The 25,073-nt window shown below is 40.9% G+C and overlaps 1 protein-coding gene across 1 annotated transcript in view; it reads right to left on the reverse strand.

Moving 5' to 3' along the window:
• Positions 1-5,159: 5,159 nt before the first annotated feature.
• The window catches only part of SECISBP2L (SECIS binding protein 2 like), a 52,704-nt gene continuing 32,790 nt past the window's right edge, over positions 5,160-25,073 (reverse strand). Inside the window, exons 14-18 of the mRNA XM_084641692.1 lie at positions 21,399-21,561; positions 20,520-20,740; positions 19,670-19,824; positions 7,201-7,420; positions 5,160-5,997 (exon numbers count right to left, since the gene is read on the reverse strand). Coding sequence (XP_084497818.1) covers positions 5,324-5,997; positions 7,201-7,420; positions 19,670-19,824; positions 20,520-20,740; positions 21,399-21,561 — 1,433 coding nt within the window. The 3' untranslated portion in view covers positions 5,160-5,323. The remainder of the gene's footprint in view (positions 5,998-7,200; positions 7,421-19,669; positions 19,825-20,519; positions 20,741-21,398; positions 21,562-25,073) is intronic.

Raw genomic sequence — 25,073 nt, forward strand, 5'->3', positions numbered from 1 at the left:
TTGATGATCACTTTAGATAAGCTATTACCAGCAGGAGAGTGGGGTGGGAGGAGGTATTGTTTCATGGTCTCTGGGTATAAAAAGATCTTCTGCAGTTTCCACAGTATGCATCCAATGAAGTGAGCTGTAGCTCACGAAAGCTCATGCTCAAATAAATTGGTTAGTCTCTAAGGTGCCACAAGTACTCCTTTTCTTTTTGCGAATACAGACTAACACGGCTGTTACTCTGAAACAAGTTAATGGGGCAGTTCCAATAGCTGAGGTGAAGTGAGCAGTTGTGATGAGTCACTGGAAAGTTAAGAGCTCCCCACATGCAAGCTGCACAAATTTTCGAAAGGATATTTAGCACAGTATCTTCAGTAATGCAAGCATAAAGATCTAGGCAGAGGTTAGATAAATGATAATATAAAATCCCATGTGTTACCACACTATGGTACAAAAGATGACAATGTTTGGCGACGTTGACATTATGTGCTGCTTTTTTTTTGTCCCTTTTACTCCTAAGCAGCAAGTGAAATTCATCTTGGAGCTTGCACACCCAGTTTTATTTCAATTCCAAGACAGTGACATTGATTAGTTCCATTGCAGGAATTTCTGAACAGTGGTAGATTTTACATACTGTATATAAAACCTATATTTTGTCTTCATGCCATGGTGATAATGCTAAGACACAAGCAGATTAATGGGACCTGTTAATGAGTATCAGCTTTTTTTTTTTTTTTAAAATGCTTTGCTTTATTTGTCTGGGTCACACTCGATGATTGATTGTATGCATTCAAGGCCATCTTTACTTCATCCTGAAAATGTGTAGTTCAGATTTAGGATTTGTCTTCAAGATGCTTCTGATGCTTTTTTCAAATTTGTAAGTTCCAAGAGTTCTACTAAAACTACACTTATACAGAGAACTTCTGCAAAGGACTGAAGAGTTTTTACTTAAGTTTTCTTTTCAAATTTGTAAAGTGACCAAAATGTATGTCTCCTATGATACAAAACCTTTAAATGGGTTGTTTTACCTGGAAACATTTCAGTGAAGGAAACCAAAGAGAATCAACCAAGTGACTGTCCCAGTAATGAACTCTGCACGTGGGAACAATGTCTAGCTAGTATATTGTTTACTTCCAAGGAGGCAAACTGTAGAGATACCATGCATACTACCACCTGGTGGACAAGCTACAGAAAAAATACTGACAGGTTTCAGAGTAACAGCCATGTTAGTCTGTATTCGCAAAAAGAAAAGGAGTACTTGTGGCACCTTAGAGACTAACCAATTTATTTGAGCATGAGCTTTCGTGAGCTACAGCTCACTTCATACCTGCCAGGAAAAGCAGCAACAAATCTTCATACTTAATCAGAAGTACTAGGCAGCATATGGTGCTGGTGAAGTTTTGGAACAGACATGAAATAAGGCCATTGCAACTGGTAAATGAATATATCACTGTAGTAAGAGAGATATTTCTACAATCACTTTTATTAGTTATGGAAGAATCCCCACTAGTATTTACATAGTGCAAAAAAAGCTATTACTCCAAAAAAGTATGGTAGATAGAACAATTATTCTTCATACAGCAAAAAAGAAAACAGAACCCTTCATCTTTTATTTTATAATAATTTTCTACTGTTTAACCGAAGTGTTGCTACAAATGTTAAGACATTAAAGATTAACAGTTTATCTTATTAGAATCTATTAAAAATATATGAACCATTGATGAACATTTAGAAGGTGGGCTGTGCCAACTGTGTTGCTAATTTCAGTGTTATCACTCAGTATAAATTTCACGTTAGACATTCTTACATTTCATTGCGTGTGGAAGGGACGGCTAAAAAACCCCACATAGGCTGCATCTATGGCTTCCTTCTGCTGGTTTTTGTTTTTGTAAACAAATCTTCACACTGAATTTTAATGATTAAAATACGATCAACATTAAAATCAACTGGATATTTTGATTAGTTGGCACAACTTCACAGAGAATACTTAATGACAGTTTTAGCAAACAGCAGCTTTTCAAACAATAAAACTTTTTTGCATTCATATTTAAAGTAATGTTATTAAAATTTAAACTTCATGTTAAAGAACTGGACTGAATCATGTAAAAATCCTCACCCACATAAGCATTAGACATCGCCCACCTTTATGTTAAGAAATCATACAAGTGCATTATTGAAGAACATTTTCTGTCATTTTTTAATTTTAAAAATACGGGACAAATCCTGCAGTCATTGTTTGGTTCCAATCCTGCAAACACTTTCACAGGTGTTTAAATTAAGCATACCAATCGGTCCGCTGATATCAGTGGAACTACTCATGTTCCCAAAGTCAAGTATGTAAGTAAGTATTTGCAGGGCCAGGGCCTTCCTCCTTATTCAGACAAAAAAAATAATAATTATTTGGTCTGATGAAGGACTACGTTCTCCAGATTTTTTTCCCCTAAATTTATTTTTACACAAATCCTAGAAGTGTTATATAAAATAATTTCTATGCATAGTCATCTCTATCAATTCATTGTAAAGATGCCCTACCACACATTATTTTTCATGTTTTGCCAGATGCATGAAATCTATATAATCCAATAGTCTTTGAAAGAAAAAAAATGGATATTTGTTTTCTGAATAATCTTCACAAAAAAACATATCTATATTCATATAACTCCAGAAACATCTGTTTTTTGGAGTATAACAACCTGTATAATAAATTGTATACTTTTTATAGTGAAATAGAAATCCATCTACTACAAAATAACCTATCGGAAAGGTTATGCTTTTTTATTTCTGTTGCCGATAGAAACAAGATTACCACAAGATCAAGATTATACCTCTTAAGTGCTGCACATTGCAAGGAACTTCCCTCATTTTAGATGCAAATGGACCTCTTCCCAGACGCACAGTCATTCCATTCGCAATTATATCTCATTCTCATCTTATCAAAAGGAAATGTTCTAAATGGATGGTTTCCTTTAGTCCATTTTGGTTTGCCTCTCTAGAGGTGATCATTCACATTTCCAAAGATTCTCCTTGTTTGCTGGCAAAGAGAGGTACTAGATGAGCTGTATCATCTTTAATGAACTCATAATATACTTATGAAATCTGTAGCAAAATTACAATTCAACAGTGGGTTGAAGATTATAAGTAGATTTCCTGTTTGAAGTAAATGTCAAATATTAAAATGACTGTCCAAGGTCAGAAAAGACAAAGAAGAAACCTTTGTAATGCTACTACCTCAAGATCAAGAGTTATTTGACTCACTGGCATGGAATAAGGAAAAGGAAATGTACAGATGATTATAGTTTTTTGTAATTCCATTTTCCATTTTTGGAAAATCTAGGTCAAATTCTACCCTTCGTGTGCACATGATCTTAGTTGTTGACGGAAGCTGTGCTTACACATCCAAGGGCAAACACTGATCCTCTGTCAGCAGTTCAAACCCCTATCATTTCCTAAATGAATAAACCTTTCAGAATGTATGCACAATAAAGTCTGCAGTTCAGACAATTGGGGTTAATATTTAGGAGGCATCATTCTTTACTCTTTGTATTCCTATCAACTGTCTGTTGCTAATACCTAGGAAGATTATATAATGTAACTAAGAACATGACAGGACAGCCAGCTGCTTTCTTCAACAATGTCCTGCATAGCATTTGCTATGTCTACAGATACCAAAGTGTTATTTACATAATACTCAAACTCTTTGTTTCCACAATGCTTATTACCAGTTGAAAGACAGGACTAGATATTTCCTAAACCTGGAGTCTGATTTTCCCAGTGCAACATGAAATATCCCTATTACAAATACTAAAAAAGTGCTGGTCCCAAGTTGTTAAGTAAACTAAGTGTGCAACTAAAATGTCCATTTATTTTGTGTTACTGAAAGTTACCTTTTAAATGGAAGTGGTCTAGAATAATGATGTAGAATTAAAACAAATCTATCTTTGTCACGAAAAATTGTTATTCATGAAAATGGGTCTTTGGCTACTCTTATAGTCAAGTCCTCGGTGCTGACGACTTCAATACATTTATTGCCAGTACTGGACAAAATTTAGAAAATTCAGACTCTTGGTGTGCAAGGATTAGACATATACTCCATCCCCAATCTGAAATAATTTCATCTCCAGATAATGGATTTAATTTCAATACTAGGAACAAACGGAGATAATTCTATGGCAGCTTATTCATTTCTGGCTTTTTTTTTTAAACCACTGACACCTCTCAGAACTCCAAGGCACTTTCCTGCCTTCCCAGAACTACTACTTTACTACTCTAGAAGTCAACTACTAGGCTGCTACAACTGAGGAATAAGAGTTCACATTCTCAGTGAGAATTAATCCTGAAATTGATCCTGAACTCAATATAAAAGTGGCCAGAATCAAAGCATGCAAGAGAACACAACAATACACTTAGCTATTATATCAGTCACACTTACTGTTAAATACTCAGATCACTTTTGCCTGTTTTATTTAATGTAAATAAAATTATGCATATCAGCATTCCTGAGGTAAGTGAAAGAATAAGGAAGCAGTCAGTTATGAAGAACAACATGGATGGTGGTCATGGTTCCCTTACTGTGACTCTGCAAATAGTGATTTTTTTTTTAAAGTATTTCATTGGAAAAAAGCAAACATACATTAACTACAATTATTTTGCTATTGTAGTTTTGGGTTAAAGTTATTCTAGCATATTGTAACTCTCATTACAGTCAGCAGCTTTTGCAATATACCCTCACCAACCCAACTAAAAAGCTGCATCTGTTCTAGCATAAGAATCATGCACACATTTCTCAATCTCCTTTTCCTTTTGACTGCGAGAAAAATGTTTTTGGATTTTTCTGACTTCTCTCTACAGAGAAGCCAATTGGTTTTTTTTTTTTATTATTTCCTGGTATAATTAGAAAATTATGGCCAATCAGGTTAAAATGATTGGGGTAACAGCAATGCAAAATGTTGGTAACTGTTGCAAGTCTTAAAACGTAGATCAGCTCATGTGTTGAAAAAAAGATAAACAGTCAAATTTAAGAAGACTTTTGCTTACAATTGGTCATTTATAAATAGTTTCTCCGTTTACAAAAGCAGCTCAAGTGAAGATCTATTATTAATTGAAATTTTTACATAGATGGTTTCAATTCTGGGAAATACACAGATACTGATTAAAAGCTAAACTATAGGTTTTAATGAAACAATTAACAATAGACAGCTACAAATATTTGTTGTGAATTAAATACATACATTAAATGTTAAACAGTGCAAAATGTTGAGATGAAGCACACAAAGTAATGGCTGCAACCCTTACAACAGTTAGTTATAATTTTAAAGAGTTCCTGAGTTTGTACTTATTTTTACAACACGTAATTGGAATCTGTGTGTTCTTTATTCAGAGAATTGCTGATTGTGGGTTTATGTTGGGCATTATTTGCATGCTTGTCAGTTGTCCATTCCTCACTATCAATTACTGGATCTACCTGCTCAGGCGTTTCTCTCTCTTCCTCTTCACTTTGTTCTGCATTGTCTCCCTCTGCACCACTAAGGGTCTTCCCAAGTTGAAGGGTTTCCATAGTTCTTTGGGTCTCTGAGACCCAAGATTCAATTCTGCTATTAAGTTGAACCTCTACTGATATAGGTTCATGGGTGTAATCCTCATCATCTTCATCATCCTCCTCCTCCTCTTCTTCAAGCATTCCTGGTACAAGAGTACTGGTGGTACTGGTCATAGAGGAATTTAAAAGATCACGACAGCTGCCATCCAAAGATCCTGTCTCTGTACTCTGCTGTGAGGCCCACTCCAGATTGTCATCTGGCTTCACCTCCTCTTTGTCACTTGGCAAGGATTTTCCATGACTTGCAGTTGAGGTAGTTCCAGTTGTAGCTGTAAGCGGATGTTTATTAACAGTGGCTTTTTCAATTTGAACACTACTAGATTTTTCTGGTGCAGTGGTCTTAAATGAGGACACTCTCTCATTTTCAGAGGTTTCTAACCCATCAGATGTTTCCACCATGTTTCTCCAGTTTGTTTCTGCAAATCAAGACACCACAAGCTCATCAGAAAACTGACAGCTTCGAGAGTTAAAACATTTACACAATTAAAACAAAATCCTAAGATCCTGTTCAAGTAAAAAGCATAAAAGGGAGACATGTGCACGTAACACTATACTTGTCCAAACATGATCACAGTGAACAACAGTTTGAAAAAAATCAAGAGCAGAAAAAGCTGTGAAGTAAAGTGTTTCATGCTTAAAGAGATTCTCAAACACATTTTGTTCTGAAATCAAAAAGGTGTTGATGCGCTTGCCTCAGCACTTCACTCAGGCAGAAACGGCACGGCAGAGGGTGTGCGGGGAGACCATGCAGCGCGGTTTTACTGTCAGTGCCAGAATCCCATGGTAATTTGCCAAAATAGTATTAATCATCATCCTGCTGGTGTTTGTTAATAACTGTTGAATTCTGAACAAGAAGTTAAAAAAAGCAACCTCAAAGGTAGATCATAAAATTAAAAAAACCCCACACTCTCCAAGTAATAAAGGCATTATTTTGAGTAAAGGGAATGCTCAGGGAAAAAAAAAAAAAAATCAGCAATTCTATCAACAACTTGGCCTGGGTTAGACAAGTATTTCATTCTTAACTAGTACTATCCCAGCTGTTAAACTGTGTGTGCTTAAGACCTGATGCATAAACCAATCTTGTAGGTTGCTCAGACCATGACAACTCTTCAAAACCCTTCACTGGCTTCCTTTCAACATCAAATTTAAGCTAACGGCTCCAGTCTTCAAAGACCTAAATAATTTAGCTCCCGTCTACCTCTCATCTCTTCACTTCCCCCGTCATCCCCCTTCATTCTGCCCTATACACACACAACTCCCTGTTCAGACCTCACCGCTGGCCTTCATATACCAGCTCAATACCATGGAGAATCCTTCAGCAACTGAAGTGATCCCCCTGCGGTTAGCTTTAGGGTTGCTTTGCATCACAAAGTATTTGGAACACATCTGAGAATTAAGGCAAATGCCATTATTTTTATGTGGTCAGTTCTAGAAGAACTTCCCCAGAAGACTACTGTCTCACCCCAAGAGCCAAACCAATTTTGGATCACAGTCTCTGAAGTGTAGAATATATTCTAGACTGGGAAGTATTGGGAGAATTTTTTTCTACCTATAGTTTAATATTTATAGTTATTTCCACTTTATGTTATGTAATAGAAATATACATTTTTAATACTTACCATATTCTTTCTCATTCACTTCAGATATGGGCTCTGAAATAACACTACAGAATGAAATAGCGCTTGCCGCAGAGGGATTACGAGAATGACCCATGTGATGGGGTGCCTTCTTAACATTCTTTAAGGCCTCTTCTGCCTGTTCCTGCTCCATTGATGCAACCATATCTCTGTAAGCCTTTCTGGCCTCCTCAGTCAGCGAGACCAACTTATTAAACAGACTCTAAATAGGAAGACATTTTCAAATTTGTTAGTTTCTTCATGAACATTTTCACTTAACACATTTTCCCTTTTATTAACAGGTCCTGTGCATGCAACCCTAAAGCCTGTCTAGTCAAAAAGAGTGTGCCCTTTATTTTGGGCAATCAGTCATGCTCTACGTTTCATTTTAAGGATGCCTCTGCATTTACACAGCTCAAGTTTTTGCTGGGGGTATTTCTGATGAAGCACGGGTAGGAGGGAAAGAACACAGCCATCCTGCATTGTTTGCAGACTCACAGGAAGCGTTCACTCAGCCTAAAATCCCAAATGATAAAACTCAGTCTTGCAGAATTTTCCTTTTAAAAAAAAAACAAAAAACAAAAAAAACCCACTAGTTACTAATTTTGGTCATCTTAAGCCTCTTTGGTCTCACTGCTAGTCTTTACTTCCCAATGGCACAGATCTAATCAGGTTTTATTTTGTGCAATGATTAATAGGTTTGAGCCTATTATATTATGGCACATTTAGATATGGATTATCTCCCATATAAAGCCTATTACCTTTTTCAGTGGGATGTCACAACATCTTACAACCCAGGCTTAGCAAAAAATGGAATCACATGTTCAAGGAAACCTCTGATTAGAATAGCAGTCTTACTTTTGCACGAAAGAAACCACCATAAACATTTGGAGCCAGTAAAATGAATATTTAATGAAGTTTTCCATTACTGACCCGCACTTGATATTGAATCTCTTTCCAAATATACATTAGAACAAAAGATGAATGACAATTTAAGTATTTAATGGACACTTCCTTCCTTAGCAGGTAAAGGAAGGAACATGATCTAAAATTCAATACTGTCTGTGGCTAGCTGTTTTAGCACACTCATTGCTGGTAATTTTGTTTCCACCCCATCAATATCTGTTTTATTAAAAACTTTACATCTTGAGAAAAATATTGTTAACAGCTTAATTGTTAAGTGGTTTAAGTTACAGTACATGCTACAATACCTGAAATAAGTCCAGTTAGGCAGAAATAATTACATGCTCAATTTCAAAGAGTAACAATGTACAATTAAACAAACATGCTCAACACAAATTGGTCATGTTACACATAACATTAACAGGTACATGTAATGTCGACAACAAACTAAGAATCCTTTATACTTTAGTCAAAATCAGAAGACAGACAGGTTAACACCAATAAGTGCCACCATTTCTATTATTGTGAGAACAAAGTGCTGTCACCTCAGCATCTTCAACTCCTTGATGCCAGCATTCATGGTGCAATTTATGAGGTGCCTGTCAAAAAGTCCAGGCCTCGGGCATCAAGAGCCATCAGTAATCCTATAGCTTTAATCGGGGATATGAAAAGCCTGTTCCATTTCCCCATGCCACACCCTCCATTCTACCCAGAGAATACACAGCCAGTGGGATTATGGGGGTAAGGAAGGAAAGTAGTCTAGAAATCTGTCACTGGCAGGGGTGCAGAAATGATTTTTATAGTGGGCGTGTGGAGAGCCATTGAACCAAACTGTAAACCCTGTACATGATGGAAACCACTTCAAGCAGCAGCACCCCCAGTTCCAGCACCAGTACCTGTTAGAGGAGACTGGCTTCCTAGAAAGTTCTGGCAGGTGGCAGGAAGGAGGAGGAGGGTATCTGATTACATATAGCTCTACAAGGAGTAGGAACAACTCTTCTTATTTTTCAGTCTACCAGGTGCTAAATTTAGTAGGTGTCTGTTTCTCATTCCAACTGTTGTAAATGTGAAAGCTGCTGATCATTACTGTAAATGGGTGATTTGATAATCACTAAAACCTAATGACCCAAAAATGGATGCTAGGGTTCATATAGGGAAGATTGTGTTCCTACATCTGAAAAGAGAACGTTCAAATACTGTGCCCAAATTGCTGAAGATGCCATGCAAGAATGCATATGGGCTTTTCTGTTTGCTCAGAAAATGAAAATAAAATGAAACGATGGGAAAGCTTCAGGATGACTGCCTTTGAAGTACATGGGTGTTCAGTGCACTATGTAAGCCTTATTTAGAAAGTAGCAACACCTAATATAGTCCTAACATGCATTGTGGAAGTTTAAATGTAACCATCCGCCACCTTATGGGTTGGTTGACTGAAAAAGGATACATATACCCAGGCTTCCCAACACCACTTATGCGAACTCATAGGAAGACTGTCTCTCTACATTTGCATCCAACTACTTTAAGTATGGTGAAACTTACACTAAGAATGAGGGTGAGGAGGACTTTTGATCAGATAGTAGCCAATGGTCTATATAACAAGGGACTACCAGAGAGGTACATTAAAGGTTACAAAAGGAAAGGAAATGTCAGAGTGATATGGTCAGACTGCAAGATGAAAAACTCTGTCACAGACTCAGACATCTGACCTAATTTATTTAATATAGACCCAGAAACCCAGGACAAAACTAAAAAGTTATTCAAAGGAAGTGAGACATTTCCATTACCAAGTCTCCTTGTTCTGAGCTCAACCCATGACCCTGATAGACAACATAACCAATTCAAGCTAACAATCAATTCAGGCTAACAAAAATTATGCTAATTCAACTTCTAGATGGAGCTGCTATAAGGTGGGGGCAAAACTGGTGGGATAACCGTTCCCAGAGAGTAGTTATCATTGATTCACAGGTTTCAGAGTAGCAGCAGTGTTTGTCTGTATTTGCAAAAAGAAAAGGAGTACTTGTGGCACCTTAGAGACTAACCCCCGCCCCCCCACTCTCCTGCTTAATAGCTCACCTTAAGTGATCACTCTCATTACAGTGTGTGTGGTAACACCCATTGTTTCATGTTCTCTATGTATATAAATCTCCCCGCTGTATTTTCCACTGAATGCATCTGATTTGAAGTGAGCTGTAGCACATGAAAGCTTATGCTCAAATAAGTTTGTTAGCCTCTAAGGTGCCACAAGTACTCCTTTTCATTGATTCACAGTCATGCTGGAAGGGCATTACAAATGGGATCCCGCATGGATCAGTTCTGGGTCCCGTTCTATTCAATATCTTCATCAATGATTTAGATAATGGTATAGAGAGTACACTTATAAAGTTTGTGGACAATTACCAAGCTGGGAGGGGTTGCAAGTGATTTGGAAGATAGGATTAAAATTCAAAATGGGATGTATTAGCACAAGAAGTAATTCTTCCACTCTATTCCACTACACTGATTAGGCCTCAACTGGAGTATTGTGTCCAGTTCTGGGTGCCACATTTTAGGACAAATTGGAGAAAGTCCAGAAAAGAGCAACAAATGATTAAAGGTCTAGAAAACATGAGGGAAGATTGAAAAAACTGGGTTTGTTTAGTCTGGAGAAGAGAAGACAGAGGGGATATGGTAATAGTTTTCAAGTACATAAAAGGTTGTTACAAGGAGGAGGGAGAAGGATGGTTTTTCTTAACCTCTGAGGATAGGACAAGAAGCAATGGGCTTATATTGCAGCGAGGGAGGTTTAGGTTGGACATTAGTAAAAACTTCCTGTCAGGGTGGTTAAGCACTGGAATAAATTGCCTAGGGAGGTTGTGAAATCTCCATCATTGGAAATTTTTAAAAGCAGATTAGACAAACACCTGTCAGGGATGATCTAGATAATACTTAGTCCTGCCATGAGCATGGGAAACTGGACTAGATGACCTCTTGAGGTCCCTTCCAGCCTTATGATTCTATAATTAATCTTGAGTCGTTCCTCCCCCCCCCCCCATCATCATCTAGCTTTAAAATGAAACAATCACATTTATACCCCAGGTTTCAGAGTAACAGCCGTGTTAGTCTGTATTCGCAAAAAGAAAAGGAGTACTTGTGGCACCTTAGAGACTAACCAATTTATTTGAGCATAAGCTTTCGTGAGCTACAGCATCCGATGAAGTGAGCTGTAGCTCACGAAAGCTTATGCTCAAATAAATTGGTTAGTCTCTAAGCCCTGGTCTACACTAGGACTTTAGGTCAAATTTAGCAGCATTAAATCAAAGTAAACCTGCACCTGTCCACACGATGAAGCCCTTTATTTCGACTTAAAGGGTTCTTAAAATCGATTTCCTTACTCCACCCCTGACAAGTGGATTAGCGCTTAAATCGGCCTTGCCGGCTCGAATTTGGGGTACTGTGGACACAATTCGATGGTATTGGCCTCCGGGAGCTATCCCAGAGTGCTCCATTGTGACTGCTCTGGACAGCACTCTCAACTCAGATGCACTGGCCAGGTAGACAGGAAAAGAACCGCGAACTTTTGAATCTCATTTCCTGTTTGGCCAGCGTGGCAAGCTGCAGGTGACCATGCAGAGCTCATCAGCAGAGGTGACCATGATGGAGTCCCAGAATCGCAAAAGAGCTCCAGCATGGACCGAACGGGAGGTAAGGGATCTGATCACTGTATGGGGAGAGGAATCCGTGCTATCAGAACTCTGTTCCAGTTTTCGAAATGCCAAAACCTTTGTCAAAATCTCCCAGGGCATGAAGGACAGAGGCCATAACAGGGACCCGAAGCAGTGCTGCGTGAAACTGAAGGAGCTGAGGCAAGCCTACCAGAAAACCAGAGAGGCGAACGGCTGCTCCGGGTCAGAGCCCCAAACATGCCGCTTCTATGATGAGCTGCATGCCATTTTAGGGGGTTCAGCCACCACTACCCCAGCCGTGTTGTTTGACTCCTTCAATGGACATGGAGGCAATACGGAAGCAGGTTTTGTGGACGAAGAAGAGGATGATGAGGTTGTAGATAGCTCACAGCAAGCAAGCAGAGAAACCGGTTTTCCCGACAGCCAGGAACTGTTTCTCACCCTGGACCTGGAGCCAGTACCCCCCGAACCCACCCAAGGCTGCCTCCTGGACCCAGCAGGCAGAGAAGGGACCTCCAGTGAGTGTACCTTTTAAAATACTATACGTGGTTTAAAAGCAAGCATGTGAAAGGATTAATTTGCCCTGGCATTCGCGGCTCTCCTGGATGTACTCCCAAAGCCTTCGCAAAAGGTTTCTGGGGAGGGCAGCCTTATTGCGTCCTTCATGGTAGGACACTTTACCACTCCAGGCCAGTAACACATACTCTGGAATCACTGTACAACAAAGATTGCAGTGTATGTTTGCTGGCGTTCAAACAACATCCGTTCTTTATCTCTCTGTGTTATCCTCAGGAGAGTGAGATATAATTCATGGTCACCTGGTTGAAATAGAGTGCTTTTCTTCAGGGGACACTCAGAGGAGCCCATTCCTGCTGGGCTGTTTGCCTGTGGCTAAACAGAAATGTTCCCCGCTGTTAGCCACAGGGAGGGGGGAGGGTTGAGGGGGTAGCCACACGGTGGGGGGAGGCAAAATGCAACCTTGTAATGAAAGCACATGTGCTATGTATGTAATGTTAACAGCAAGGTTTACCCTGAAAAAGAGTGTAGCCACTGTTTTATAAAATGTGTCTTTTTAAATACCACTGTCCCTTTTTTTTTCCTCCACCAGCTGCATGTGTTTCAATGATCACAGGATCTTCTCCTTCCCAGAGGCTAGTGAAGCTTAGAAAGAAAAAAAAAAACGCACTCCAGATGAAATGTTCTCCGAGCTCATGCTGTCCTCCCACACTGACAGACCACAGACAAACACGTGGAGGCAAATAAGGTCAGAGTGCAGAAAAGCACAAAATGACCGGGAGGAGAGGTGGCGGGCTGAAGAGAGTAAGTGGCGGGCTGAAGCTCAAATGTGGCGGCAGCGTGATGAGAGGAGGCTGGATTCAATGCTGAGGCTGCTGGAGGACCAAACCAGTATGCTCCAGTGCACGGTTGAGCTGCAGCAAAGGCAGCTGGAGCACAGACTGCCACTACAGCCCGAGCACAGACTGCCACTACAGCCCCTGTGTAACCAACCGCCCTCCTCCCCAAGTTCCATAGCCTCCACACCCAGACGCCCAAGAACGCGGTGGGGGGGCCACTGGCCAACCAGCCACTCCGCCACAGAGGATTGCCCAAAAAAAAGAAGGCTGGCATTCAATAAATTTTAAAGTTGTAAACTTTTAAAGTGCTGTGTGACATTTTCCTTCCCTCCTCCACCACCCATCCCGGGCTACCTTGGTAGTCATCCCCCTATTTGTGTGATGAATGAATAAAGAATGCATGAATGTGAAGCAACAATGACTTTATTGCCTCTGCAAGCAGTGATCGAAGGGAGGAGGGGAGGGTGGTTAGCTTACAGGGAAGTAGAGTGAACCAAGGGGCGGGGGGTTTCATCAAGGAGAAACAAGGAGAACTTTCACACCGTAGCCTGGCCAGTCATGAAACTGATTTTCAAAGCTTCTCTGATGCGTACCGCGTCCTCCTGTGCTCTTCTAACTGCCCTGGTGTCTGGCTGCGCGTAACTAGCAGCCAGGCGATTTGCCTCAACCTCCCACCCCGCCATAAACGGCTCCCCCTTACTCTCACAGTTATTGTGGAGCACACAGCAAGCAGTAATAACAGTGGGAATACTGGTTTCGCTGAGGTCTAAGCGAGTCAGTAAACTGCGCCAGCGCGCCTTTAAACGTCCAAACGCATATTCTACCACCATTCTGCACTTGCTCAGCCTGTAGTTGAACAGCTCGTGACTACTGTCCAGGCTGCCTGCGTACGGCTTCATGAGCCATGGCATTAAGGGGTAGGCTGGGTCCCCAAGGATACATATAGGCATTTCAACATCCCCAACAGTTATTTTCTGGTCTGGGAATAAAGTCCCTTCCTGCAGCTTTTGAAACAGACCAGAGTTCCTGAAGATGCGAGCGTCATGTACCTTTCCTGGCCATCCCACGTTGATGTTGGTGAAACGTCCCTTGTGATCCACCAGAGTTTGCAGCACTATTGAAAAGTACCCCTTGTGGTTTATGTACTCGGCGGCTTGGTGCTTCGGTGCCAAGATAGGGATATGGGTTCCGTCTATGGCCCCACCACAGTTAGGGAATCCCATTGCAGCAAAGCCATCCACTATGACCTGCACATTTCCCAGGGTCACTACCCTTGATATCAGCAGATCTTTGATTGCGTGGGCTACTTGCATTACAGCAGCCCCAACAGTAGATTTGCTCACTCCAAATTGATTCCCAACTGACCGGTAGCTGTCTGGCGTTGCAAGCTTCCACAGGGCTATCGCCACTCGCTTCTCAACTGTGAGGGCTGCTCTCATCTTGGTATTCATGTGCCTCAGGGCAGGGGAAAGCAAGTCACAAAGTTCCATGAAAGTGCCCTTACGCATGCGAAAGTTTCGCAGCCACTGGGAATCGTCCCAGACCTGCAACACTATGCGGTCCCACCAGTCTGTGCTTGTTTCCCGAGCCCAGAATCGGCGTTCTACAGCATGAACCTGCCCCATTAGCACCATGATGCATGCATTGGCAGGGCCCATGCTTTCAGAGAAGTCTGTGTCCATGTCCTGATCACTCACGTGACCGTGCTGACGTCGCCTCCTCGCCCGGTATCGCTTTGCCAGGTTCTGGTGCTGCATATACTGCTGGATAATGCGTGTGGTGTTTAATGTGCTCCTAATTGCCAAAGTGAGCTGAGCGGCCTCCATGCTTGCCTTGGTATGGCGTCCGCACAGAAAAAAGGCGCGGAACGATTGTCTGCCGTTGCTCTGACAGAGGGAGGGGCGACTGACGACACGGCTTACAGGGTTGGCTTCAGGGAGCTAAAATCAACAAAGGGGGTGGCTTTACATCAAGGAGTATTTCAGGCAGGACTTCACGGAGGGTTCCAATAAGAAATGGTGCACCTAAGTTATTGTTCTTATTGGAACAAGGAGGTTAGCCTGGCCTCTGATTGATACATGGCTAGATTTACCTCACTGCACCTTCTCTGTGAGTGACTGCAGTGTGACGTAGAGGAATGAGTCCCCTAGACAGGGGAGGGAGGGGGAAGCAAATGAGTACAGAACAAATCTGGTCTATTTCTTGTTTTGATCCACTCCATCTATCTTTTACATCTTTGGCTGGCAGCAGACGGTGCAGAAGGATTGCATGCCATCCACATCTCATGGCTGCTCGGCAGAAGATGGTACAGTACGACTGCTAGCCATCCTCATCTCTTGCCTGCCCGGCAGAAGATGGTACAATACGACTGCTAGCCATCCTCATCTCTTGCCTGCCCGGCAGAAGATGGTACAGTACGACTGCTAGCAATCCGTATCGCCTGCCTGCTCACCATAAGACGGTTCAATAGGACTGACTGCAGGACTAAAGAGAATGACCTGGTCAAGTCACTCCAAATTTAGTCCCTGCACCCATGTCTGCCCAGGCGCTCCCAGCCGACATGGCCAGGAGCACCTCGGACACGACGAGGACGGCTACCAGTCGTACTGCACCATCTGCTGCCAGAAGGCAATTGGTTGCTGCTACTGTGTAGCAATGCCGTACCGCGTCTGCCAGCACCCAGGAGACATACGGTGATGGTTACCTGAGCGGGCTCCATGCTTGCCGTGGTATGGCGTCTGCACAGGTAACTCAGGAAAAAAGGCGCAAAATGATTGTTTGCCCTTGCTTTCACGGAGGGAGGGAGGGAACGGGGGGCCTGACGATATGTACCCAGAACCACCCGCGACAATGTTTTAGCCCCATCAGGCATTGGGATCTCAACCCAGAATTCCAATGGGCAGCGGAGACTGCAGGAACTGTGGGGTAGCTACCCACAGTGCAACGCTCCAGAAGTCGACTCTAGCCTCGGTACTGTGGAAGCACTCCGCCGAGTTAATGCACTTAATGCACTTAGAGCATTTTCTGTGGGGACACATACACTCGAATATATAAAACCGATTTCTAAAAAACCGACTTCTATAAATTCGACCTAATTTTGTAGTGTAGACATACCCTTAGGTGCCACAAGTACTCCTTTTCTATTTATACCCCAAATCTCTTTGTTTGTCAGTTTGTTGCATCCACCAAATAAGTAAAGTCACAGATGTTAGAACAGATATTCAGACTTGTCAATTTTTAGAAGAAGACTCTCACATACCACTCCAGGCAACTCAGTTATCAACTGAGTGTGTTTTTGGCACACTCAGACTGCTTTGGTTGAAACTTCATAGGCATAAAGCTGGACAAAAAAAAAAAAATCTGTGGGTTGTGGAAACTGTATCTTATCTGAGAGCAGACAAAAGAAAGAATGGTAGGCCTAATTAGTTCGAATGGAGGATTTGATTATATTTCCCTTAGAACTGCAAGCTTTTCATTTAGGACAATGAGTGCCCTTTTTAGTTTTTAAAGAATAAATGTGTTTACAACAACGTGAGATACAGTTTTTGTTCTGTTTCATTTTCAAAAAATGGCTTTTTTCCCCCCTCACTGTTTTTCCCAACAGATGGAGGAAAAGCTTATCATCCTAGTTTTAGTGCAGGCAATAGATGAGCTGTACCTACAGGGTTGGAGTGGTTATATCACAGGCAGAAATGATCCATACCTGCCGATAATGCAGGGGCATAAATAAGGGCAGAGTGAGGGCAGCAGCTTCAGCAGATGTTACTCAGCATGCTCGGTCCATGTGAGCATGCTCAGTACAAGCAAGCAGTTAAATCGGGGAGGGGGGGAGGGGACGGGGGGAAACGGATGGACATATGACCCCGCATGCCATCTCAGCCGCACCGCATCGCCTCTGATCACAGGCCAGGATGATATGATACATGCACAGGTCACATCTAATATGATGGCAACCCACAACCCTCCCAAGGTGTGCAGACCCAATGAAGCAGAAGCATACAGCTTTGATGAAAATATGAGGATTTTAGGTAGCTGGTAGATGCCCTTGGTACCAGTGCTCCTTTGAGGCCTCCCAAGACCTCCTTCAAAGACCTCCCAATCTTTTTAACAGGCCAACTGTTGCCTTACTTCAAGATGCTGGCATGCCTTACAGTCCGAGACATTCCAGGTCATTTCAGCTGGCACTTCAAAAAGTTGTCTGCCAGCATGTTCCAAAGATATAGAGGAAGAAGAGGATTTAGATGTGACAAATCTGACATCACAGAATTGACAGAGCAGCATGTCAAATTTAAAGAGATAAGCAACTTTACAATAAATAGGCCAAGATAAAATTGACATCCAATGCCAGTCAGCACTCTGTACGTATAGTAAAACCTCACAATAACGTGCACCGTGATAACGTGAGTTCGGATATAACGCAATCATAAGTTGGCTCCCCTTTAAGGCCGTAATACTGTTCATGTTTTGCCAGAATACTTTTTTTACGATATTTATAAACAAACTGCATTCTTCCGTTATGGATATGCCAGTTCACAAACGCAGGTCATTTTCTGCCCAAGAGAAATTGTACGCCCTGGATCAACTAAAGAAGGGCAAACAACAAACACAGCTTCCTACAGACATAGGAATTCACGAGTCCACTCTGTGAGGGTGGAAAGAAGAAGAAGAAAAGCTCCGTAGCCTACCCTGCATTCTTGAAGAGGAAACTGGTTTACAGCGTAAAAAGGTCAAGTTTGCTGAGGACGAAAGCAAGATTCAGCCTTGTACCAATGGTTTGTCCAGGTTCACTCAGAAGGAGTTCCCATTTCTGGCCCTATTCTGAAAGCTCAAGCAGAGAAATTTGATTGCCTTATCAATGCAAATGAATCCAAATGTAAGGCAAATAACGGCTGGCTAGACAGATTCAAGAAAAGGCACTCTATAACCCAAGTTCTTGTGTTTGGGGAAATCCTCTCAGTTGATAAAGAGGCTGCCGATTCCTACCCAATTGAGCTTAAAAAGTTGCCGGAGGAAGGTTGCTACACAGCCGATCAAGTTTACAACTGCAACGAGACTGGTTTATGCTTTAAAATGTTATCTGATCACACCCAGGACTGATAGTCACAAACGAGAAGGCTTTAAGCAGAGGAAGGACTGAGTCACTCTTGTTTTGCGTCAACAAGTCTGGCAGCCACAAAGTCAGACCTCTGATGATCGGAAAAGCGAGGTCTCCCACATGTTTTCATCATGTTAGTCTTCCCTTTGAATACACCAACAGCAAGAATGCATGGATGAAAAGCTCCATATTTTAAGACTGGTTCCATAAAACTTTCATGCCAGCTGTTCGGGCTCCTTTGCAAAAACTCAAGCAGGAGCAAAAAGCTCTCCTCCTTCTGGATAATTGCCCTGCCCACCCCACAGCGGAAAATCTTGTCAGTGATGACAGCAAGATTAAAGGCTCTTATCTCCCAAAGAAAACTACATCAGAAATCCAGCCACTGGACCAAGGCATCATATCGGTATTTAAGCAAAACTATCATTGCAAAATGATCAAGCAGATGGTAGCAGATAACAACTCCTCCGTGGACACATCACTGGCGTCACTCAACTTGAAAGAAGTCTGTCACCTTGGTGGGAAAGCCTGGGATGCTATCTCTGCACATTGCATTGAACGATACTGGATAAAAGGGTCTTGCTCCAGCTTTTCCGTCATCTACACACGATGATGGTAACAACGACAAGCCTGAATTTACAAGATTCACTGAAGACAACTTACATTTAGCCAAAGAAGCACTCAGAGAATATGAGCACTGTCATCATGAGATCCTCAACTGGTTTTAAGCAGATGACATCTGCCCCATATATGAACACATCTCAGATGACGAAATTGTTGCAAATGTCAGCGGGAAGAATGAAGCTGCACCACCAGAGCCCGAAACCAGTGGTGCTAATGACAAAGACGGCACCTCAACTCTCCCATCCAAAGTGTCCGAGCCAGTGAAGCACCTAGAAGCCAGTTTGAGGTGGCTGGAAACTCAAGACATGGACAGCATCAAAATCCTCCAACTCAGAAGCATTCTTGACTTTGCCAGAATGCAATAGTCTGCGGCAAATAAGCAGACCACACTAGATAGATTTTTTAAGAAGTGATGACATTTAAAATTATGGAGTCATACAACCAGATTGACTTTGCACTGTGTGCAATGATTAGTATTAGTGCGCAATGATTAGTTGATTTCACATGTTTCTTTCATGTACAGGTAATTAAATTACTACTTTTGTGTTTAAAACATGCTGTGACAACCGTTGTTTTTTTAACAAGACTTAAACTGACTGGCTTGAAATGGTAAATTTTTGTAACCCCGCTATAAAGTGACCCCGCATTTATCGCGATCGAATTTTTTGGACCCCAATTATCACGTTATAGTGGGGTTTCACTGTATGTATGTATGCATGCATGCTAGCTTGTGAGTCCAAGGGCAGTGAACAAAGTTTGTAAACATGTATTACATGAGAAAAAAATTGAAACGGCTTTAACTATTTCAGCTATCTATTCAGAAATGAATTGCTTACCTCAGCACCTGAATAGTTGAAGATTCCCACCACACTAACAGGAACTAGTTTGTTCACACAACGACCAAGAGCTTTACGTCCAAGTGCAAAGACAAAAGGAATCTCTTGCTCTCGTGCCATGGCTATTACATTATACAGAGCTTCATCCAATCCACCTTAGGATAAAAAAATAACACTAAGCTAAAGCTTAGAACAGTTATCTTTACTAGTGCACTTTAGTCCAATCCAGTATTCCAGTTTGTGTCAGTGGCTATCAGCTAAAACTTTAGTACACATAGTTAGCCATCAGATATTTAGATTAAGCCATGAAAACAGTAAGGCTTTGAATGCAGTGTACATGCAGTAAGTTAGACTTGATTGTACTTGAATAAAACAAGCAGTTATTTACTGAATACGATCAGTTAATCTGTACACTTAACAATGCTCTGAACCCTCTAATGGTGCTGTATTACACACCAGGAGTACTAAAGCAGAAACTTTATGAAACTGGATTCTTTGTATCTTAATAGATCTTTTCCTTCTCTTACATATCTCAGGAAGTTATCATTTGCATTCCCGTAGTGTCTGAAATATACTAGGCACAGTCCCCAGTCCCACATACAGGAAGGCACAATTCCTGCCCCATTGCTTCCTGTAGTTAAAGAAATGGGCCCAAAGCAGAGTGTGGCAGCTTTACAATGGAATTGAAAGATGACCTGTCATGCTTATGGGACAGCATGGAAGATGCTTAAAATGACTGAGGAGTCAACGTCATGGATTAACAAGGTTAGCATCACTGGTAGTGTTGGGGAAAATGCAATATACACATAGCATTTATACACTAAAATATTTCTTATTAAAGCACATGTACCTTTTGACTGGATTTTTTCACAGTTAGGAGAAATGATCACACATTTTATCTTGTTTAACTTCATGTGCTTAGTAACCTCACGCAAACCCATAACAAGCCTTCTCCTTGCTTTAGCTCTCATGGGATCCTTTTGGTAAATGCGTTCCTGGAAGCTGACAAGCTCTTGCAATAGCAAAGTCACACACTCGTCTATTTCTTTACTTAGAACTTGATTACAATACCTGTCAATTCAGAAACCACCACATTTTAGCATTAGCAAATTCAGCAGCGTCTCTCATTGCTGTGTGCCTTTAAATGATTTTTGGCAGAAAGAAATCATTTGTTACTTGTGCCAAGTATACTAAATACATTTATTTAGAAGTTAAAGAACTGTACACCTAAAACAATGTAAGGATATTCTGAAAGTGTTTAAAATGAAACCACAGTGAAATACATTGTCAGTATACAACCCACCCACCCAGAGCCCACATATTAAAAGAGGATAGCTCATACACACTTATATTTTACAATTCACTATTCCTTGATCAAATCTGATAATCAATAAGAGATGCTTTCGAGCGAGCACTGGTTAGTGGTAATTCCACTGTAGTAGGGGTGGATTGTAACAGAGTTTCCAGCTCCCCAAAACTCAAAGTTGCCCTACATTTGAAATGACTTTTCTGCCCACTCCATTTCTTAAAAGCAGGAAATCCCTCAGGAATATTATAACCTGCCCCATGACAAGCAAGAAAGAAACAGAGGGTGCAAAGTGCCAGCGAGTAGTGCTTACTTACGTTCACCAACAACTTACAAGAGTCCACTAAATTCAAATACAATTAGAAAATACATTTGACTAGAATACACTTTTAGAATTCAAGTTGAGTAATTCAAAGCTCTTACTCTCTGAATCTCTTGCTGTGAATTTTAGTGATTGTTGAAGATGCCATTGGACTACCTATCCCTGAACTGGCAGGTGAGCCTTGTGACACTGGAGTCATACAATATGGAGAGTTCTGACTTGCTGGAGAGAGTGAAGTATCACTAGGCATACTTAGCCCCGGTTCTGAAATAAATGGAAAAAAAGCTTTGAAACGTCTTAAGTATGAAATGCATTTATATATAAAAGCAGTACAGTTTAACAAAAGGAACTCATCTGCCACTCATATGTCCCTCTCTCTGATTTTTACATATATTACAAATTTCAGGCACCTAATATCTGTCAGGTAAACCACTTTGAATGCATATTCAAATATAATTAATTATTACATTTGAGCTTTTTTTTTTATTAAAGGTATTTGAAAATATGAGTGAAACAGGAACTACCTGAAAAGAATAACTTCTTCCAAAAATTAAACTTGTGTGACATTTAAATTATGCTGTCTTTTTACTGCTTTACTTTACCATGATCTCCAGAGAGTCATTACCTACTTGCTGTCCTAGCAATCTTTAGAGTATCATTCATTACAATTACCACGATATCACAATGTGGGTAGTAAATACCAAAGAGGTAGTGGCTGACAGCTTTGGATGTTCCTTTGCACTTCAAGAATTAACCATAGCCTTAGCAAAAGTTCAAATAGTTTGCAGGAGTTCAAATGACTTGGCACTAAACTTGCATTTCCCCCCATATTGCATAAGCCTCTGTACTTGCTGATTTTAGACAGAAGAGGGAGCACTAGAATGTGATTTGAAAAGTCTGGGTTTTCATGCTTTTTTTGGCCCTACCAAAAGCAGGAGGACCAGAAGTGTCATGAGAAAGCCTGTTCTAACACGATTTCCAGCTCAAATGTGATGGGCACAACTAGTCCAGGTAAACAGGTTAATTGGACCGCTGCATTTTTTTCCAAGTTCTTCTATCCCAAAGTTCATGCCTTATGAAAACTGTGTCAGGTGCTTTTAACTACTGACTAATGCTCAGAAAAAGCACAACATATTACTAAAATACATTTGGCATCAGATTTTCAGTTTGTATAAATCGGTATAGCAAATCTGTGGTCACTGAAATGAATAATGCTATGTGAATTTACATCAGCTGACATTCTGGCCCTTGACATTTATATTTTAACTCCCTAGGAATGTGATAGCAAAGTCAGAATTATTTAACAAAAAATAAACTAGTAGACTACAATACTCAATTACCTAGGACTGTAAGAATTATAAAACTAACAAGAAATTTAAGTATTTGTTGGAAACAATTTGTAAATAAAGATTAAAAGTTTGGCTAAAAGGGTGGTTTTAATCATTTACAAAACTCCAAATACCTAAGAAGAACTGACTCCAATTTCTCACACAGCAGAAATTCAAGGTAACTAGGAGTAAATGGTTTCAGAGTAGCAGCCGTGTTAGTCTGTATTCGCAAAAAGAAAAGGAGTACTTGCTCAAATAAATTTGTTAGTCTCTAAGGTGCCAGAAGTACTCCTTTTCCTTTTAGGAGTAAATGGGTGACACTGAGTAAGTTTAGGTTATGGCCAAATATCAGAAAAGCTTCCAAACTAATGTCTATTACAGAGAAAGTGTCCCAAATGGAAAGTGGAAGACTGATTTATTTGAAAAAGCTAGACTGGACATGTAGAACTGATCAATGAAATTGTTTTTAGTTCACTTTATTAATAACACTTCATAAGCAAAGTTTTATGAATGAAAAAACCATTCATTCATAAAACCAGTTACCCCAATAACTGGCTAACTGAGTTTCACTTTCGATCCAATTACTGCTTAAATCGCTGAAACTTACACTGTTTCAACATTGTAACTTCTGCTCACTGTTTGCCATTCATTATACTTGTCTATATTGTAACTCAAACTCCATTTTAACTTGTCCCAAACTCCATTTTAAAATGCTCACTTCATTTTGTAAAAGCTTGCTGCAACCTTCATTTTTGCAAAACCCTGCTGTAATCTTATTAGTTTGGTTTAGATATGTGAATGAGGGATGTATGGATGACGGAATCAACCTCCAGCCCAGCCTGTCCTGATGAAATAAAGTGTAAATGCCCAACCGCTGAAAATGCAGACAACAGCCCTGACAAATTTCAGAGTAGCAGCCGTGTTAGTCTGTATTCGCAAAAAGAAAAGGAGTACTTGTGGCACCTTAGAAACTAACAAATGTTAATGAGACTAACAAATTTATTTGAGCATAAGCTTTCATGAGCCACTGACAAAGTAAGAGGAGTCCACCATCAAAAGAAAAGAACAAAAGTACAATTGAAGAAACATCAAAGCCAGGTCCTAGGCTGAAAGTCATGTCTGCAATTGACAGGTGATCAATCAATCAGAGTGGACCCAGAGGCAGCGTGACACACCAAGACCTATAGACTTTGGATTCAAACTAAAGCCTACAAAAAGGATGGGTGAGATGGAAGACTTTGAAGGGTAACATTCTGCTGCCAACATGGAAGGGCATCGATGCATGCCCAACAGAGACCCAGTTTTTCCTTGTGCCCGGCTTGCCTGGCCAGTTAGCCGCCACAAGCTATGAAACCAAGCCACGAACTCAAGCTACATTCAGGACTGGTAACTATACAGCCGCTGCAGAACCTGTGTGTGTGTATGAACGAATGTGTGAATGAATGTGAAACTGAATGAAATGTTATAGCTATAACTGACTGCCTACTACAATTCTTTCTGTATTCACAATAAATGTGACATCTTGTCTTATCCCCTTTAATAAGATCCTGCTGGTTTTTATTTTATTGACAGGTTTCAGAGTAGCAGCCGTGTCAGTCTGTATTCACAAAAAGAAAAGGAGTACTTGTGGCACCTTAGAGACTAACCAATTTATTTGAGCATAAGCTTTCGTGGGTTACAGCCCACTTCGTCGGATGCATAGAATGGAACATATAGTAACACACACACAGTCTCAGAGAGGGGAGAGGAAAGGAGGCAGCCGGACCCTCCTCTGGCGAGGGTCACCCTGCCCGCCTTCCCCCGGGGAGCCCGAGGAGGGAAGCACCACCCCGCGCCCCGCACACACAAGTTGGAAGTTACCATACAAACTGTGGGAGGCTAATTAGTTAAGATGAGCTATTATCAGCAGGAGAAAAAAAAACTTTTGTAGTGATAATCAAGATGGCCCATTTAGACAGTTGACAAGAAGGTGTGAGGGTACTTAAGGAAATAGAAAAGGAGTACTTGTGGCACCTTAGAGACTAACCAATTTATTTGAGCATAAGCTTTCATGCGCTACAGCCCACTTCATCGGATGCATAAAAGTGGAAAATGCAGTGAGGATGTTTTTATACACACAGATCATGAAAAAATGGGTGTTTATCACTTCAAAAGGTTTTCTCTCCCCCCACCCCACCCTCCTGCTGGTAATAGCTTATCTAAAGTGATCGCTCTCCTTACAATGTGTATGATAATCAAGGTGGACCTTGCTGGAAATGGCCCACCTTGATTATCATACACATTGTAAGGAGAGCGATCACTTTAGATAAGCTATTACCAGCAGGAGGGTGGGGTGGGGGGAGAGAAAACCTTTTGAAGTGATAAACACCCATTTTTTCATGATCTGTGTGTATAAAAACATCCTCACTGCATTTTCCACTTTTATGCATCCGATGAAGTGGGCTGTAG

This window comes from Lepidochelys olivacea, assembly GCF_965140295.1.
Source record: "Lepidochelys olivacea isolate rLepOli2 genome assembly, chromosome: 10".
NCBI classification, from domain to species: domain Eukaryota; kingdom Metazoa; phylum Chordata; order Testudines; family Cheloniidae; genus Lepidochelys; species Lepidochelys olivacea.